We start from the raw sequence: 20,803 nt of genomic DNA, 5'->3' as shown, positions 1-20,803 counted from the left end.
CCAATAAAGCAGCCAAGTAGTATAAGTACAAATTTGGGACGGCAAGACCCCCGGCCTGAGTGGACCTGTGCAATGTTGCCATACTTATTCTGGGAACCCGTTTGGCCCAAATAAAGGAGGATATAACTGAGTTCACTTGTTGAAAAAAGGATTTGGTAAGCCATATAGGAGAATTTCTAAACATATAGAGAAATTTAGGAACATACTTCATTTTCAATAAGTTGATCCTACCGTATAGTGACAATGGCAAAAATTCCCATTGGGCAAATTTGGCAACCATATCTGCAGTAATAGGATCAACATTGACCGCCTTATAGCGGGTTATCTCTTGAGTAATCCAAATTCCCAGGTACAAAAAGGTGTCAACCCATTGCAGCGGAGAATCCGGAGATAACTGTCTTTTGGCCGCCTGATCCAAGGCAAACAATGTGGATTTATGCCAGTTTACACGAAGCCCAGAGTATTTCCCATTCTCAGTTATAATCCCCAGAAGGACATCAAGGGCCGGGCCAGGGTTCTCAAGGTATATCAACATATCGTCAGCGTACAACGATATCTTTTCGGTCAGAGTACCAATTCTCAATCCCGTAATCCCAGCAGAATTGCGAATTAGTTCTGCAAGCGGCTCAATTGCCAAACAAAATAAAAAAGGAGAGAGGGGGCAGCCCTGCCTGGTACCCCTCCCCAAATTGAAACTGACCGAGAGCATAGAATTTACCCTAATCTGAGCCACCGGTGAGTGGTACAGTGCCTGAATCCACCCCACATATCTAGGGCCAAAACCATATCGCTTCAAAGTTTGCCACAAAAAGGCCCATTCGACTGAATCGAAGGCTTTCTCCGCATCTAATTCCACATTCGGGAGCCAGCATTGTCGTGCCTTACCTGTAGATGAGTGAGAAGCCTCCGAATGTTGATATCAGTCGCCCTAGAGGGAATGAAGCCAGTTTGATCCGAGTGGACTAAATCTTGCATAAATGGCTTAAGCCTGTTCGCCAACACTTTAGCTAAAATCTTGGCGTCGCAGTTAATAAGCGATATAGGCCTATAAGAAGCACATTTCCGCGGATCTTTGCCTTTTTTAGGGATAATGGAAATATATGCACGGGACATGGACTCAGGCACTGCACCCCTCAGAGCAACATCGTTAAATATCTCCGTAAGTGGCCCCACCACCAGAGAGAGATGGTGTTTGTAAAACTCACCCGGGAGGCCGTCAGGGCCAGGGGCCTTGCCTGTAGGTAGCGATTTAATTACCTGCTCTACTTCCGACTGCGTTATGAGCGCATCTAACCGTTCCTGTGTAGCATCAGAAAGGTATGGCAGTGGGACGGCCCCCAGATAGTCAAGCAACTGTACGTCAGAACATGTCACCTTTGAGGAATAAAGTTCTTGATAAAACTGCCGAAATACATCCACAATGCATCGAGGTTGGGTTATCAACTCACCAGCATCATTTTCAATACATGGAATGGAAGCCGTACTATACTCGTCTCGCACCAGCATGGCCAAAAGCTTACCAGCTTTGTCCCCCATTTCAAAAAGCCTATGCGATTGCTTCTGAATGTACGGCCGTGCCTGTTCGACATTGGCCAGTGCAAGAAAGCGAGAGGACTGCAACCAATCATTCCTATTCGCATCAGAGGGATCAGCTAAATATACCTGTTCTTTGGCAGCAGTGTCTGACTCCAAAGAGCCAATCGTGTTACCCAGTTTCCTTTTTGCCTGGCTGATGCCCGACACGTACACCCCCCTTGCTGTTGCTTTAAACACCTCCCAGACCACAAACGTATCGGCAGTGCCCGGGTTAAGCTGCCAATATTGCACTAAAGCGGGTTGAACTACGGGTTCAGTGGCAGTGGTACCAATCCAGTGGGAGGGGAGCCTCCAAATCTTATCAATAGGTTCGGCCCGTAAGACCAATGTGAGCGTCAAGGGGGAATGATCCGATATGCCCCTGGGCAAGTATTCCACTGAGGACAATTTTGCTAATATATCTGGGGATACAAAGGCCAGATCTATACGGGAATGCGACTTATATGTGGCCGAGTAACAGGAGAATTCCCTCGAATTTGGGTGTTTCCACCTCCACGCCTCAGTAAAGGCACTGCTATCCGCCCAGCTCTTTAGAGGCAGCTTGCTGTAGTGCGAGCCAGAAGTCGTATCAATCGCTGGGTTCAAAACCGCATTGTAATCCCCCAACAGTACAATAGGAGACGGGACCATGTCTGCCAGAAGCGTTACAAGATGGGGTAGGAAGTGGGGTTCAACAGCAGGGGGGGCATAGATAGAGGCCAGTAGAAGCCTAACCCCATTAAATCGGGCCTGGACAAATATGTATCTCCCATGGTGATCCTGTTTGACCTTCTCTACTTGGCAATCAATATTCCTGTGCACCAGGATCGCCACTCCCCGAGAATAGGTGGAGTAAGTGGCATGAAAGGCTCTCCCTACCCATGCCCGCTTAAGTGCTAAAATTTTTTGCCCCGAGAGGTGGGTTTCCTGGAGCACAAGAACATCTGGTTTATGCCTTTTCACAAACTGGAACACTAATGCTCTTTTTTCTTTCGTACCCAAACCCCGTACATTCCAAGTGAGTAGTTTCAGAGACGCCATAAGTGTACAGTGCAAATAGGAACCGTCCGACTGCCAACCCATCTAGATCCCCTCCAACACTCCAAGACAGAAAAGAGACGAGAGGAAGAAAGAGAAGGAGAAAGAGAGTAGAGACAGAAAAAGCATAGAAAAAGTAAACCAAACAAAAAATATACAAGAGGAAGCATTGTTAAACATGACATCACATCATACAGGGGAATCCCCCTAGGCAAATCAAGCATAGGCCTATAAATCAGCCCGTAAGGCAGACCTAACTGCAAATACCCACTAACTCCCCCCCCCGCCCTGACCTACCGAACCAAAGACGGAGGCCCTAATCCCAAAACCTGTCTAACTAACTAAGGAGGCACACCGTAACTATCTAAGGTGTAACCAAAACTTCCTCATGGTGGCTGGGGCTCCAATGTGTCTTACCCCGTATGTTGTCACAGTCCTGCAAACAGCCTTACTGCGTAAAGTGCACTAGACAAGGAGGCCATCCGGCCTTAACGATGGTGATTGTCGATCCATTGGCTGACTTCAGTCGGATCTGTAAAGTAGCGGGTAACTGCACCATCAATAATTCGCAATCTGCTGGGGTAAAGCATGCTGTACTTAATTTCTTTCTCACGTAGTCTCCGTTTAACATCCTGGAAAGTGCGGCGTTGCCTTTGAATCTCCGCAGTAAAATCAGGATAGAATTGCAGCGTAGCGTTGAGAAAACGAACTTCGCCTTTTTGCCGAGCTGCAGACAGAATGGCGTCTCTATCTCTGTAATTCAGGAGACGTAGGATAAAGGGCCGCGGCGTCTCACCTGGTATGTGCCGCGTGGGGATCCTGTGGGCTCTTTCCACGGTATACGCAGCGGACAAAGCAACAGGCGCCAACACATCTTTAAGCAGAGCTTCAATAAAATCAGTAGGAGAATGCCCCTCAGCTCCCTCCGGCAAACCCATAATGCGTACATTGTTTCTCCGCGAGCGGTTTTCAGCGTCTTCCGCCCTTTGGTGTAGCAACTTTACTTGTCGCTGCAACTCCGCCACCAGTGGCTGTTGTCTTGCAAGAGTATCCTCCGCATCCCCCACGCGGCGCTCAGCTTCCGACACCCTCTCTCTCACCTTCTCGAGATCCGCCCTAAATATGGAGACCTCAGCCTGGATCTCCATGCGAAGGTCGTCCATTTTGGAGGAGAGGGCCGTCTGGGATTCCCGGATAGCGTTGAGCAGCATAGTGGACTCCGGCGAGAGTTCTTTGAGCTGTACTGAGTCGGCATCTGAAGCCCCAGCCGCTGACGGTGGAGACGCCGCTCCCGGAGGTGTCTCCGTCATACCCAAGATGGCGTCCGGCCCGCTGTTGCGTAGTTGTTTTTTAGAGAGTCGCGGTGCCCTTTGGGATCGCCTCGAGCGCTTACCGCTCATATGGACGAGATAAGTAGAGTATCCGGTGCAGTGCCCACTCACTTTCGCAGTAAAAAATCGGCGTTGGGTATACTTCAGGATGGGTTAAGTGCGGAGCTCCAGCCAGACACGTCTGCTCCGTTCCCTCACATAGCCACGCCCTTATTTTAAAGGTTTACTTATTATATAAGCACACTGAAGGTATGCTTAAAGGGCTCCCTTTTCATCTCCCACTGCTTCATCTTATAACCTAATGGTTCAACTATATTTCAAGTACTACGTAAAGTTAACAGTTGTTGTGTGTTCTATAGATTTGTATATATCCATATTGTTTGTGAAATATAGATTCCGTAATTTACCACATTATTATTATAGTAGTTACTGGAATAACACTCAAAAGGGTAAGGTTTAGGTGTTGAATAAGCACCTGAGAAAGTAGTTCTATTGTACGGGAAAACTAACAACTAACAACAGGAGGTACAAGAGGTTGATTTATAAGTAATGTCTCTGCCTATACCTCATTCATCCTAGTGGGCAGATCAGGTGCAGGTTTTTACGTGTTTCAACTACATGGAATTCAGCAGTAAATTTTTATACCGAAGACTGGAATTCTCCAGATAAGCAGTGGTTTTTCCCTAGGATTTGATTTATCCTTTTGTTTCTCTCATCCCTTCTCTTTGTTCTCTATGTATTTCCTTTATTATTAAAAGATGGAGTGATAGTAAGCACTGGGAAATCCTTGAAATTAAGAGTACTAATCCAATCAATCTATCCAACAATGTTTTTATTTATTGTATAAACACGGGTACTCAAACATTCAATGCTACTACTTTTTGACTATTGCTGATTGATGCTGTGGGAAATTTGCTTTTGTAGCATTTCAAGCTGGAGGTGCATTGTACTGTAGGCAACAAATAACTTGTTCCTGGCAAAACTGATAAAGAGGTGGTACTGGCAATGTTTTCTATACTGTTATTTCAACTGGCTAACTAAAGTGTAAAGCCACATAGCAGTTGCCGAAGGCCACCCCCCCCCCATGTTCAATTACTCAAAAAATCCTTGCTGTACAATAAAAGAAAATAGTCCACAATAGACTCAAAAGAAAGAAGAGTATGAAACCCTCCCTAATCATCTTTCTTTAATGCATATGCCTGTGTCCCATCATACAGTCTTTATGACCTCAGCCAAGAGTCTTCAGTTCCTGCAGCAGCTGCTCCTTCTCACTCTGCAACTCCTGAGCCCTCTGGCGGTTCTGTTCTAGACGGTCTTCCAACCACTGAAGGAGTGGTCCACTAATTGCGGACATCTGCCCACACAGGTTCTTGGTGAAAACTTCAAAAGGAAAAAAATACAGTTGTTACACATGTATATGCTACTCTCACTGTGCACCTAGTACAATTTTATAAAAGGCAGATGCATAGAATAATAAATTTAAATGAAAAGTAAGCCATAAAGGCCTAAATAAATATGGACAATCTTTACAGCTGTGTTCCCCCCGTCAGTAGCCTTGTATCACTGCAGTTATTGTCCCTGTGCAACTCTTAGGGTCTGGCGACATGGGCAGATTCGGGGAAATTAGTCGCCAGGCGACAAATCTCCTCTTCTTTGAGGCAACTAATCTCCCCGATCTGCATTCTGCCAGCTAAAATGAAAATCGCCTGGGGCAGGCACACGGAGCACTTCGTTTTCCGAAGTTGTCCGTAATTGCCTCACAAGGAAAATTAAGGTGACATTCAGAAAATGAAGCTCTCCGTGTGCCTGCCCAAAGGCGATTTACATTTTAGCCAGCAGAAGGCAGGTTGGGGAGATTAGTTGCCACGAAGAAGAGAAGATTTGACGCCTGTCGATTAATCTCTCCGAATCTGCCCGTGTGGCCAAACCCTATGGGTGTTATTTACTTAACTCCGAATATAAATCAATGGGAGAAGTCTCAATGATTTTTTTATGTGCGCTGGGTTTCATGCAAGTTTTCAGGCAAAAATCGGGTGAAAAATTTACATTTTGAAAATTGGATGAAAAATCTAAGAAAATCTGATTTTGTTTCCCCACAAACCAAATTTTCAGGAAAATGTAATAATAAAGAGCACAAAACACGAGCAGATTTGGTCGGAGTTTGTAGCAGAATATATTTAGATAAATTTGGACTTGATAAATAACCCAACAGTCCTATGTTGGAACCTTTGCTCCATGGCCAAACACAGCCCTGCATTTTGAGTTGGTATAATTGCACATGTTGGAAAACAATGGAAACACAATCATGCTGTATATCATAATTTTTTTTTCTTACAGCAATCATATTGCGCTTCTGCCATATTTATATACTATTCATTTTATGTATGGGCCCCTTGGGGGGGCCGACAAGCACCAATGCACGTTCTTTCAGACGACTGCTGGTTAACTCTATAGGAGTAGTTTAGAGGACAATTGCAGGTATTCTATAACTTGTTAAATTGGGCTAATATCCATCACATGTGAAACAGGCATTAAAAACAATGTCTGAGCCTCCTTCAGAACACATCCATGCACTTTATAGTAGGTTTAACTCACCAGAGCCATTGTGAATCTTAGTGATAGAGTCCAAATGACCAAGACTAGAAGAGAAGATAAAAGGTTTTTAAGGAAGACAATTAATAGGACAGTAACACCAAAAAATTAAAGTGCTTTAAATTAATGAAAATAGCATGTACTGTTTCCCTGCACTGGTAAAACTGATCTGTTTGCTTCAGAAACACTACTATAGTTCATATAAACAAGCTGCTGTGTAACAATGGCAGAAATTAAAAAAAGGTTACGGATAATGTTCTACAAGACTTATCTGCTATAGCTGTGTAACCCGAGCCTTTTCTCCTTTGAATGTCTGCTCCTATTGCTACACAGCAGCTTATTCATATAGATACTAGTAGTGTTGTCTCTGCACTTCATTTGGTATCACAAAGTGCCATCCCACAATAATTATGCCATATATATTTTTACCAATTGTCAATACCTGTGTATCCTGCGATAAGCATCTTGCTCCTCCTGACAAAGGATTCTTGGGAGCTCCACAGCTGACTCAAGGCAAACTTTCCTAATCGTATTGTGTGGGACCACATGTAATGGCACCTCAATACGTTCATACCTAGAATAAGTCGGAAACAAAATTTGTTGCAGGAGTACAGAAAATTAAACAAAGGTACATAGTGACAAAAAAGAGAAACTGATTTCAAACAATATTTCATGAAACAGAAGAAAAATATGTATGAGTAATACATTATGTGTTAAAGCACCCAGAGCTACAATATAGACGCAGAATAAATACAGAGCTGGACAGGATATAAATAATAATACAAGGAATTACACTGTAAAGAGCAGACATAGAGACATTAACCCTTTAAGTGCCACAGATCGTAGAATCTACATTCTGTGGATAAAAGTACCACAGAACGTGATTTCTATGATTCTATGAATCATAGATTCTATGATTTGCTGCACTTCCGGTTTTGGAGCGGAGGAGCGACTTTTTGAGCCATTCTATCCGTTTCTCCTAGATCCCCCCCACCCCTAGACAACGAGCAGAGCGGGCGATTGAGTGGCCGTGTCCTGCTGCTGCACACAACACTGCATCGCCCCCAGCTCTGCCCCCACCACAGGATCACAAGGAGGATTGAAGATCTCTTCGTGGGGCCCCTCCAGATCGTCTGCAACAATTTTCAGCCACTTCCCCAGGTTAATGCAACAATTACACATACAAACACACACTTATTACAGTAATATACACTTACACATACATTTTTGTGGATCGGGGGAGGGGGGTCACTCACAGCACTCGCACACACTTGCACACATAACATGCAATTTACTAGTTGTACACACGTGCATACATGGCTTTGTGGCATTTTTTTTTCCTTATCGCATCGTGGTGTACACTTGTTTCTGTCGATATAACCTATTTTCTGGTATTTTGCACTATAAAACTTATTGCAGAGATGGAAATACATGAAAACTCAGATTTAGCAGATTTAGAAAGCTCAGGTTCTCCCGGAAAAAAAACAATGTATAGTTTTCCTAGGTAAACTAAAGGTTTCCCCTCAGAAAATGCCCCTAAAGTGAGAGAGCACAAAATGTTTCAAAAAAGTCTGGTATTTCGTGCAACTGAAATACGAAATTCTGCTAGCACTTAAAGGGTTAAAACATAGTCTCTTTGATACATTGAATCAAGTTTACATGTAAGTTTAGATATTAGGCTTTCACATACTTACTCTGAACTTTTCTGAGCTTGAACTGACTGGAAACAGGTGTACAGGATACGGCCAGTCTGCAAAAAAAGATGGATTTTTGTTTTACCTGTAAAATCCTTTTCTCTCTTCATCGAAAGGGGGACACAGGCACTGGAGGGTTAACTTCACCTTCCGGGAGGAAAGGACACTAAAAACAAGAACTTTGACAGCCCTCCCTGGGGCCAGCCCGCCTATCCCAGCAGGCCACACCCCCACCAGGAGGCTGTCACACCCCAGAACGTTAAAAGTGTAAAAGATAACTGAGGAATTAACTAGAACTGACCAAGGAAGAACCTTGGGCTAACTTGACTGATGTCCACGCAAAAAGGACAAAAAAGGAGCTAAAAACACAAGGGCTTGGGAGCCCCACCAAGGAGGTGATGCTGGATCTAGACAGAACTGTCTGAAGGAACCTTCCGCGGCTAAGCTTGAGATCATAAGGGATGGGCGTGCCTGTGTCCCCCTTTCGATGAAGAGAGAAAAGGATTTTACAGGTAAAACAAAAATCCATCTTACTCTCTCATCTCAGGGGGACACAGGCACTGGAGGGACGTTCAAGAGCAGTCCCAAGAAGGGTGGGTAGATCAAGCTGAAGATTGCACGACAGCGTGCAGTACCTTCCTACCGAAAACAGCCTCAGAGGAGGAGGCAACATGAACCTGGTAGAAGCGGGTGAAGGTATGGATGGAAGACCAGGTGGCAGCCTTGCAGATCTGCTCCACAGAAGCCATGTTCCGCGCTGCCCAGGAAGCCGCCAGTGATCTGGTCGAGTGGGCCGTGACCCTCAGAGGAGAAGGTTTACCGGCGATCTGGTAGGTCCGGTGAATCGTGGATCGTATCCATCTGGCAAGGGAGGTCTTGGAAGCTTTCAGACCCTTCCGTGGACCAGTAGGGATGACGAGGAGAGCATCACACCTGCGAAAGGATGCGGATCTGTGAACATAATATCTGAGAGCGCGGACCACATCCAGGGAATGTAGTGCAGTCTCCTTAGAACACTTAGGGTGTGGACAGAAGGATGGAACCACAATGTCCTGATTGAGGTGGAAGGCCGATACTACCTTTGGCAGGAAGGTGGGTATGGGCCGGAGCACAGCCTTGTCCTGGTGGAAAATTAAGAAAGGCGAACGGCAGGAAAGTGCTGCTAGCTCGGACACCCGTCTGGCCGACGTGATAGCGAGGAGGAACACGGTCTTCCAGGTGAGAAGGACATCCGAGGCCTGAGCGAGGGGCTCGAAGGGAGCACCCTGCAGAGCCGTCAGGACTAGGTTGAGGTCCCAACCAGGTACAGGTGCCCGAATGGGAGGGGCGAGATGCGCGACTCCCTGCAGGAAGGTCCGAACAGGAGATTTCAGTGCAATGTTGAGCTGGAAAAGTACGGACAAGGCAGAGATCTGAGACTTGAGGGAGGCAAGGCGAAGGCCTGAATCAAGGCCCTGCTGCAGAAATCCGAGTAAGCGGGCCGTGCTGTAACGATGCGGGGGAAAAGAGTGAGCGGTACACCAAGTGATGTAGGTCCTCCATGTTCTGTAATAGATACGAGAGGAGGAAGGTTTTCTGGCAGCAATCATGGTCGCTATCACTCGGTCATCAAACCCCCGCCGTTTGAGGACTAAGGTCTCAAGAGCCAGGCCGTCAAATGGAACAGATGAATATTCGGGTGGAATACTGGGCCCTGGCTTAGAAGATCCTGGCGATTTGGAAGATGGATGGGCTCCGTCTCTGCGAGATTGACGAGATCTGCAAACCAGGCCCTTCTGGGCCAGTATGGAGCCACTAGCATGGTCCTGACCCCCTCCCGCTTGATCCTCTTCAGTATCCTGGGGAGGAGAGGTAGGGGGGGGAAGACGTAAACGAAGTGGAACGGCCATGGAGCCGTGAGCGCGTCTACTCCGACGGCCCTTGGATCCCGTGACCGAGACATGAAAAGCGGAGTCTTTGCATTGGTCCTGGAGGCCATCAAGTCGACCTCTGGCATGCCCCATTGGTCGGTCAGAATTGCGAACACTTCTGGGTGCAGGGCCCATTCTCCTTGATCGAGAGTTTCCCTGCTGAGGAAGTCCGCCGTCCAATTTTCCACTCCCGGAATGTGGACTGCGGAAATGGCCGGTACGTACTTCTCCGCCCAGGTGAGAATGCGCGAGGCCTCCTGCATGGCTCCCCTGCTGCGAGTCCCTCCCTGATGGTTGATGTATGCCACCGCCGTGGCATTGTCCATCTGGACCTTGACGGTCTTGCCCCTGAGGAAGTCTGTCCAGTGAAGGAGAGCCAGGCGAATGGCTCGGAGTTCCAGGACATTGATTGGAAGAGATGTCTCTGAGGGGAGCCATCTGCCCTGTGCCGTCTGGCCCTGACACACCGCACCCCAACCCCGGAGACTGGCATCCGTGGTGAGGATGGTCCAGTGAAGGATTGCAAACGGCTTGCCCTGGCTGAGATTGGCTGGTTGAAGCCACCACCTTAGGGAAGTCCTCGTCGGAGAGGGGAGAGTGATGGGAGAGTCCAGACACGTTCTCTCTGGGTCCCAGTGTGTCAGGATGACTCGCTGAAGGGGACGAGTGTGAAGCTGAGCAAAAGGAATGGTATCTATCGCCGAGACCATCAACCCCAGTACCTGCATGCAAGATCTGAGGGGGAGTGCATGGCGAGGTCGCCAGAGAGAGAATGCGACTGCGTAGAGTTAGAGCCTTGTCCGCTGGAAGAAAGGTGCGGCAGAGCTGGGTATCGAAGAGAGTCCCCAAGAATGTCATTCTCTGTGCGGGAACCAGGAACGACTTCTTGAAGTTGATGATCCATCCATGTTGTTGTAGGGTCTGGATCACGAGGGACAGATCGGACCGATTTCTCTGGGCTGATGGAGCCTTGATGAGGAGATCGTCCAGGTAGGGGGTCACTGATACCCCCTGAGACCGAAGGAGGGCTAAAACTGGGGCCAGGATCTTGGTGAAGACCCGAGGAGCCGTGGCCAGGCCGAAAGGGAGAGCCACAAATTGGAAGTGCTTCCCCAGGGAGGCAAATCGCAGGTAGCGATGATGCGCCCGGTGGATAGGGATATGGAGGTAAGCGTCCTTGATGTCGACGGAGGAAAGAAACTCCCCTGGTTCCATTGCTGAAATGACGGAACGGATGGATTCCATCCGGAAAGAGAAACGTCTGAGGCAACGATTGAGTTTCTTGAGATCCAGAATGGGACGTATTCCTCCGTCCTTCTTGGGAACGCAGAAGAGGATGGAATAGAATCCCTGCCGTTCCTCCTCCTTGGGTACCGGTACCACTACCCCCGCCTGTTGGAGGGCGGAAATGGCCCTTAAGAAGGCTTCTCTGCGTACGGGATTGGACGGTGGGGGAGAAGAGAGAAATCTCTCTGGAGGAGGATGTCGAAACTCTATGGAATAACCTTGGTGGAGCACTTCGTGGACCCAGGCATCTACGAAGGAGTGAGACCAGACCTGCCGAAAAGAGAGGAGACGCCCTCCCACCCTCTCGATTCGGGAGGTGGTCAAACCTTCAGGAAGAGGATGCTTTGTCGGCAGAAGGTTTCTGAGTCTGTCTGCCAGCGGACCAGGCAGGTCTCTTCCACTTTCCCCTAAAGGAAGGGGCGCTCCTTTCTGTGGTTGGAGTCTTAGCTTGTTTGGAGCGAAAGGAACGAAATCGAGAGAAACGGCGATTTGCCGACTGCTGCTTAGGCTTGTTCTGTGGAAGGAGGGTACTTTTGCCCCCTGTAGCCTGGCTGATGATTTTATCTAGCTCAGTGCCAAATAGAACCTTGCCTGCGAAGGGAATAGAGACAAGTGACTTCTTGGATGTCAAGTCCGCCGACCAATGTTTGAGCCAGAGGAAACGTCTGGCCGCTATGGAAGTGGCGGAAGCCCTGGCAATCATCTTCGCCGAGTCCAAGGATGCCTGGCAGAGGAACTGGGAAGCCTCCTTGAGTTGTTCCGCCAGCTGTAAAATAGAAGCTTGGTCAGAACCATCTATAACAGCCTGACAGAGCTGATCGGCCCAGACCTCTGAAGCGCGACTGACCCAAGCGGTAGCGAAGGTCGGTCTGAGGGCTGCACCTGAGGCGAAAAATATGGATTTGCAGAATCCCTCCAGCCTCTTGTCAATAGGATCCTTGAATCCAGCCGCGTCGGGAACTGGAATGGTGGTGGACTTGGCTAGACGGGAGATAGGTGGATCGACTGTAGGAGAGAGGCACCAAAGATCAGTGTCGTCCTTGGGAAAAGGATAGAGAAGGGCGAAGCGACGGGAAAGATTGATTTTGCGTTCTGGAGAGGCCCACTCATCCTTGACTACAGAAAAAAGTTGGTCATGTGAAGGGAACAACTTAGCCGTCTTTTTCTGTCTCTTAAAGAGATCAGTGGAAGGATCGGCTGAGACAGGTGGAGACACGTTAAGAGTCTCGAGAACAGACTCAATCAAGCTGTCTATGTCTGAGATGGCTGGAGGAATCTCAGGTTCCCGATGGGAATCCTCGTCAGAGTCCCTGTCAGAAATTTGGCCATCCTCTGCCAGTTCCGACTCCTCGTCGGAGTTCGGAAGTAAGACTGTGTCAGAGACCTTACGTTTCCCGGATATCCCAGAGGGAGGTTGGGAAGCCAGCTGGGCAAGGAACTTGTCTAAAGACTCGGGGAGCCGTGCAAGTCCCTGAAGGGAAGAAATAGAATCCGCTAAATTTTTAGCCCACGGAGGTTCAGGTACTGCAGCCGATGCGCCGTGGCTGTCCGTGGAAGCCGGGGCATGGGAAGGCTGCGAACATGCTGTACATGTAGGCTCAGGGTGACCCAGAGGAAGTCTGGAGCGACAATTGGAACATGCTAGAAAGGAGACCTTAGGCACGGAAGGAACCTTGGCAGTAGATTGCGTAGAACGCAGCTTAGGACCCTCCCTGGTGGGATCTGCCATAGTCCCTAAGTATGTGTATGGAATACAAAAATATATATATATATATATATATATATAATATATATATATATATATATATATATATATATATATATATATATATATATATATATAATATATATATATATACCTAACTAGAAAAGGTAGCCCAAGGGTCTAATTAGGTAAGGTATGATACAGGCCTGAAAGAGGGTGTCAGCCGTCCTTGTGAGATGCAGCCTGAACGCTGAAAATCTGTGCCTGTAAGGACTCTGCCTCTGGAAGAGGAAGTTAGCCTGCCAATGCCTGTGTAGGAGGATGGAGCCCTGTGCGGTCTGGAGAGCCTGTGGCAGACTGGTGATCCAGGAGAGGCGCTGCAAGACTGCGCCCAGCAAAAGGAAAAACGGCGCGAAGAGAAGGAAGTGCGCGCGCGTGCGCGCGCATGCGCGATGACGTCACCTGTGAGCGGCGCGAAGCCGCAAAAAATGCCTCTGGAAGGAAATCTGCCGCTCCGCTCCCTGGGTAAGGGAGTAGCGTGGTCGGAGCCAAAAGTGGAGAACCACTACTGGGTTGGGGGTGCGGAAGAGCGGAGCCAGCCGCTGGCACCCCAACCAGGAGAACTGAGCCGCAGCTCCTGTCTCACGGTGCACAAGGGCTCAGGGGACAGAGCAGTAGCTCCTGCCCCATCAACAAAATGCCCTGAATCAACCGGGGCTGAACCGGAATTCCTGCCCGGGAATTACCTAAAAGGAAATAAATAAATAATAATAATAAAAAATTAAATAATAAATAAAAAATCAAAAGAAAAAAAATCTCCCCTGAGGGGAGAGTGTCCTCCTCCCATGAGGACACTAAAAAAACTGGGGTGTGACAGCCTCCTGGTGGGGGTGTGGCCTGCTGGGATAGGCGGGCTGGCCCCAGGGAGGGCTGTCAAAGTTCTTGTTTTTAGTGTCCTTTCCTCCCGGAAGGTGAAGTTAACCCTCCAGTGCCTGTGTCCCCCTGAGATGAGAGAGTAAAAGTTATTTATAACAAAGAAAATCAGGAAAAAGATTTCATATTTGTACTAAAACCCATAAAATCCACCCAACTAAAAAATGAAAACATCACCAAGTATCATGGAGCATTTTTAGTCAACAATTCTCAAATGCTCAAACAGGACCTTATTGAATTAGAGAGGGTACAGAGAAGGACAACTAATCTGGATATGATAACAATGCAAAATATATAAGGGGATCGTACAATAGATGCTTTATTTACCAGGAGGCTCTGCCTTAATATTAGGAAGGGGTTCTTTACAATGAGAGCTGTGAAGATGTGGAATTCTCTTCCTGAATCAGTTGTACAGGCTGATACATTAGATAGCTTTAAAGGAAAACTATACCCCCAAAATTAATACTTACGCAACAGATAGTTTATATCAAATTGAATGACATATAAAAGAATCTTACCAAACTGGAATATATATTTACATAAATATTGCCCTTTTACATCTCTTGCCTTGAACCACCATTTCGTGACTCTATCTGTGCTGCCTCAGAGATCACCTGACCAGAAATACTACAACTCTAACTGTAACAGGAAGAAGTGTTGAAGCAAAAGGCAGAACTCTGTCTGTTAATTGGCTCATGTGACCTAACATGTGGTTTGTATGTGTACACAGTGAATCTTACGATCTCAGGGGGCGGCCCTTATTTTTTAAAATGGCAATTTTCTATTTATGATTACCCAATGGCACATACTACTAAAAAAGTATATTATTATGATAATGGTTCATTTACATGAAGCAGGGTTTTACACATGAGCTGTTTTACTCAGTATCTTTTAATAGAGACCTACATTGTTTGGGGGGTATAGTTTTCCTTTAAGGGGTTGGATGGCTTTTTAAAAAGTGAGGGAATACAGGGTTATGGAAGATAGCTCATAGTGTCAGTTGATCCAGGGACCGGTCCGATTGCCATTTTGGAGTAAGAAGGAATTTTTCTCCCTCTGAAGCAAATTGGAGAGGCTTCAAATGTGTTTTTTTTTTGCCTTCCTCTGGATCAACTAGCAGTTAGGCAGGTTTTATATATAGACTTAAAAGGTTGAACTTGATGGGTCTTTTTTCAACCTAACTTCCTATGTTACTCAGTGCTGCACAATTGAAATATGATTTCTGCCATTTGATAAGAGTAAATATGTAAAAAAGACTGCCAATATTATTTGTACTTTTAAATGGATTTTCCTTTCATGTGCTACATGTATATGGTAAAATACCTGAAATGCTGATATGTTACTTTGACTAAAAACATGCAAAATTTGAATTGAAAAGACTCGAAGTCAGTGCGGTGCACCTGCACAATTGGCACATGTTCAAGTAACAACCATTCTGTGTTGTTTTCACCTGCCTATAAGTGAAAATGCACTTACTTTCACAGGAAAATGTTATGCTTCATAATATTAAGAAAACATCTTAGTGTGACAAGTGTGGGTAACATTTTGCCACTTTCTGTTCCCTCTTACTTACCTTGGTGTTTTTGTCCTCAATGAAGCATGAGAAGATTAGACCCACAAATCCAACATCCATCATCTGGTACATAGCCTGAGTGCGCACATCTACAGATAACAAACATAACAACATTGTCCTTTCCACTTCTTATCTACTGCTCACATTCTCTCTCATTCTAGCTATCAACCCCTGAAACATTTCCCAGATGACTTACCCACATGGGAAGGCCATACAGTGATGTGAGGGTGGGAGTGATACCACCCAACTACTCTCATAGGACGCCCAGTAATGTCAGCAAGTCTGTGTGTTTTCTGTTAAGGTTATAGTTGGATGGTTTAAATTGTATCCTTTCATTTTATCAATGTTAATACTTTCCTAGGAAAGGATTCTTGGCAATTATTTAAAATAGGGTATAATATATAAACAATGAAAAACAAAGGCATGGTTATACATTATAGGGTAAAATCAAGAAAAGGAGGGACAAACTATTATTTACCCCCGGTCATTAGCTTCCCTCTAGTTACAGTTCAACAGCGCTATATACATTCTTTCGTATAGGTAATAACTTCTAAATTGGGACAATTTTACTGATAAAAAAATATCAGCTTTGCCAAATGTCTCTTTAATGGCGATGAGTCCAACATTTTTACAAATGTGGTCCTAAGTAAAAGAAATTCTGTTTGGATTGCCTGGAGCTGCCAGAATTAGCATTTTAATGACCAGAGAAAGAATAAAAAAACAAAACTGATAAAACGTGTAGAATATATATATATATAGATTTTGGACCTGTTAGCCAGCATGCTGGGGACTTGCAGATTTTGAGTTAAGGGGTATTTGCGTAATTTGGATCTCCATACCTTGCCTACTTAAAAGTGATTTAATTTAATGTAATTTAAATAAACCCAATAAGATTATTTTGCCTCCAATGAGGATCAATTATAAGAGCACATTCCTTCCTAAAAACAAAAGCAGGAAAGTTTTTTTTGTTTTCAAGACGACACAACTCTCCCCCGCATTCTCACTTTCTCTCAAAGACAAGGGTGGACCGTCGTAAAAAAGCAACAAATCTCCAGGCGAAAAAACAGCCTCTGGCTTACGGGGCATCCCCTCCAGGATCTCAGCAACAGATAGGGGGCAGACTGCTGCAATTCGGGGAGGTGTGGAAACTATACTCCTCAGACGCTTGGGTCAACAAAATCATCTACGAAGGTTACCATCTAGACTTCTCTTGCCCTCTCCCAGAAAATTTATCATGTCCAGAGTTCTGTCTAATCCCAAAAAGACCCAGCCTTTCCACGACTGCATTGCCAACATAGAACAGAACGGAGTGATTCTGCCAGTTCCCCCCTCGGAGACATTCTCTGGGTTTTACTCCAATCTGTTCCTAGTCCCAAAGAGGGACGGTTCAGTCAGACCAGTGCTGGATCTCAAATTTCTCAACAAGCACAGTCGGTCAGATTCAAAAAGGAAACACTACAATCAGTGATCCGAGGGATGGAACAAGGGCTACTAATGATGTCTCTGGACAACAAGGATGCTTAGCTCCACATACCATTATGACCCCCCCATTATTGCTTTCTGAGGTTCGCCTTCAAGAATATATATTACCAATTTGTAACACTGCTGTTCGGACTCTCCTCAGCCCCCAGAGTCTTCACCAAACTCATGGCAGTGACTACAGCAACATTAAGACTTTGAGGAATTTTGGTGACACCTTACCTGGACGATCTCTTACTGAAAGCCAGGACAGAAGAGAAGAGCAAACAGGAAGGCTATAGCCTTGCTTCAGCGTTTCGGCAATTGGTACAAGTCCAGCTTGCTACCCAGTCACCAGATGATATTTCTGGGCCTCGAGTTCAACACTCTATCACAGCAAGTAAGCTTGCCCCAGGACAAGTAGATAAGGATAAGAGACCAGTTCAGTCTCCTACTCTACAACACACTGTCCACCTAGTAATGAGGGTTCTCTGACTGACGGTGTCGGCCATCGTGACGGTACCGTTCGCACAGATACACCTCCGACCACTACAAGCCAACATCCTTTCAGGGTAGAAAAGAGGTCTCTCTCACAAACATTCACCCTTCTAAACACGAGAGTCACTCTACTGGTGGCAAAGACAAGAAAACCTAGCTGTGGGCCAATATTGGGCAATGCCAGACTGGACCGTTATAACGACAGACGCAATTCTGCTAGGTTGGGGAGCAACGTGGAACAACCTATCTGTACAGGGTCCATGGTCCCTCCAGGAGACCCAAGTTATCCATCAGCATCCTAGAGCTTTGAGCGGTAAGGCTAGCACTCAATCACTGGTCTCACCATCTTAAAACCAAGTCGGTCAGAGTACAAACCGACAACTCCACCACAGTCGCCTACTTAAACAGGCAAGGAGGCACCGGCGGCAAAGTAGCTCTGGTGGAGGTACAGCAGATCCTAAGTTGGGCGGAGCTCAGTTCAGTAAGACTATCCGCCATCCACATTCCAGGATCATCCAACACAAAAGCGAATTTCGTCAGCCGAAACCAGCTGGACCCGGGAGAATGGGAACTTCATCCAGAAGCATTTGCGGAGTTGGTGAAAATATGGAGCCAAGCCCAATTCGATCTGGTGGCATCCAGAACCAACCGCAAGGTGACTTCTTTGCTCGTTATCGCGATCCGATGGCAATGGGAGTGGACGCCATGACACAGCCTTGGCGATTCAATCTAGCCTATGTCTTCCCTCCTCTTCCCATGCTACCTCGGGTGTTAAAGACAATGAGACAGTCACAGATCACAGTAATCGTGATAGCTCCATATTGGCCCAGGAGGCTCTTGGATCTTCAGGAAATGGCAATCTGCCAACCAATTCGCCTCACAGCCAGGAATGACCTGCTACAACAAGGTCCTGTAGTTCACCACAACCCGGGACTCTTTGCTTTGACGGGATGGTTGTTGAAGCAGCCATTTGGAGACGACAAGGCATAGCTGAAGAGGTCATCAACACAATGCTTAAATCGCGCAAACCTACATCATCCAAGACTTACCACAAAGTCTGGCGGAGCTATTGGAAATGGTGCAGGGACGCGAGTCTACCGTTTCTGGACTTTAACATACCAGTTCAGTTGGGACTGAAACTAAGTTCCTTGAAGGTTCTTCAAGGTATTATTCCAATCACACCTCGCAATGAACAACTCCATCACTACCTTCTTACAGGGAGTAGCATGCATCATCCCACCTTTGCAACCACCGATTCCAGGGTGGGATCTCAACCTGGTCCTAGAGTCTCTACTGGATTCTCCCTTCGAACCCCTGGGGGTAGTTTCTGAGAAGTGGCTCATCTGGAAGGTTGTATTCCTCGTAACAATTTCATCAGCCAGAAGAGTATCAGAGCTCAGTGCCCTATCTTGTGACCCATCACTTCTGGTATTTCACAAGTACAAGGCAGTTCTATGCACTGTGCCATCCTTCCTCCCAAAGGTCGTTTCCTCATTCCATAAGAGATTGTGGTACTATCCCTTTGTCTGGATCCCAAGAATGAGAAGGAACGGCGATTGCACAGCTTGGATGTATTTAGGGCGCTTCGCTGGTACCTGGAACAATCCAAGTCATTCTTTCGGCTTCTTTGGATCAGATCTGCAGAGCAGCCACCAGGTCCACTGTACCTACATTCACAAAATTCTACAGCCTAGACATGTTTTCCTTAGCTGAGGCCTATTTTGGCTGAAAGGTACGGCACTCAATGGTGCAGTAACGTGTCCGATTCTAATTCGCTCCCGCCCTGCTGTTGAAACTGAAACTGCTTTGTTAATTTCCCAAGAGTCTGTGTCCCTGAGACGACAGAGAAAACAGGATATTTTGATACTCACGGTTAAATCCGTTACTCTGTAGTTGATAGGGGGAAAGAGGGCTTCCCAACCCTGAGCGAAAGTTGACTTTTTGGTCCAAGGAAATGTTTTTCCTGAATTACCAGTTCTGCAAACTGTTAAATTATATTAATCCCTTTTTTTCAGCAGTGTCTTTGGTAAAAATTGAGGGACTATGGCAGTGTGGAGTTAAGCCGGAGTCCCAGACATGCCCCCTCTAAATTAGTTCTAAGTGTCCTGCCTCCTAGAGGGTGAAGCTTAACCCCAAGAGTCCCTGTGTCCCCCTATCAACTACAGAGAAACTGATCTAACTGTGAGTATCAAAAAATCCTGTTATTTTATTATTACAGAGGGAAGGGAAATCATTTTTAAATGATTTGATTTTAATGGAGTCTGTGGGACATAGCCATCCCATAATTTGGAGCTTTCTGGATAATGGGTTTCCGGATAATAGATACCAGCCCTGTAAATAAACAATCATCCTCAAATTTTACCTAATTGGCCTTGCAAGAATGACTATTGCTGATATTCATGAGCAGTCTTGTTGAACTGAAGTAAATGTGTTAATCCAAATAAAGAAGCTAGTAAATATTATACGCAAAAGGATATATCAGCCTCTATAGTTGCTGCAGAAAGTTGCTCAGGGGAAATCTCCACTCGATCCTTCCTTTTATCTGAACGCCGCAGGATAATAACAGAGTGAATGTGCACAAGTTTCTGAGTGTCCACCTGTCAATGAGACATTACAGTTAGGAGTAAGAGTATTTTTAGTAGCATCACTGAATAAAAATACTAAATGATTACATTATCGTATATTTTACAGAGCATCGAAAATACAGATAGGTTCAGATTTATAAGATTCTTTATTCTTGCAACTTTGAATGGAAGCAGAACAGATTAGAAGTCTAACGAAGTAAAAAAAGTTGCTTAGAACTGGTCATTCTACAACATACTGGGTGAACCAACCCCCTTTAACACAGGGCAATGGCTAAAAAAAAGGCAGCAGTAGAAGTCTTGTGCTACAGGAGGCGGTCAGAGATTGGGATACATTAGAGAGGGACAACGGAGTGGGAAATGGGGGTAATTCCTCTGTTAGGATAGTAACTGGCTGGGTTGAGGACTGTGGGATGGAACTGATTGGGAAAGATATGGTAGATGTTATTGATGGGTTTATTAACATTTACCTCTCCAATGCACAAGCCCATGACCTCTTCTCTTTCCGTACTTAGCGAATGGGTGACACACACCAAAAACGCATCCCCCTGAATATGAACTGCTTGCACCGCCATGTCTGCGAAACGTCAATACCTGCGCGACTTTTGCTCTGCGCCCACTCTGACT

At 46.1% G+C, this 20,803-nt stretch overlaps 1 protein-coding gene across 1 annotated transcript; it reads right to left on the bottom strand.

The window, feature by feature from the left end:
- Positions 1 to 5,115: 5,115 nt before the first annotated feature.
- On the bottom strand, positions 5,116 to 20,785 carry brcc3.L (BRCA1/BRCA2-containing complex subunit 3 L homeolog). Its single transcript, NM_001094358.1, is given in 8 exon segments — positions 5,116 to 5,324; positions 6,540 to 6,583; positions 6,979 to 7,110; positions 8,231 to 8,286; positions 15,639 to 15,727; positions 15,835 to 15,922; positions 20,072 to 20,191; positions 20,647 to 20,785. Coding segments are annotated over 8 exon segments (786 nt in total). The 5' UTR covers positions 20,752 to 20,785; the 3' UTR covers positions 5,116 to 5,172.
- Positions 20,786 to 20,803: the final 18 nt, after the last annotated feature.

Source organism: Xenopus laevis, chromosome 8L (assembly GCF_017654675.1).
Source record: "Xenopus laevis strain J_2021 chromosome 8L, Xenopus_laevis_v10.1, whole genome shotgun sequence".
NCBI classification, from domain to species: Eukaryota; Metazoa; Chordata; class Amphibia; order Anura; family Pipidae; genus Xenopus; species Xenopus laevis.
Note: the sequence above shows the minus strand (reverse complement) of the source record. Positions and strands in the feature narration are given on the sequence as shown.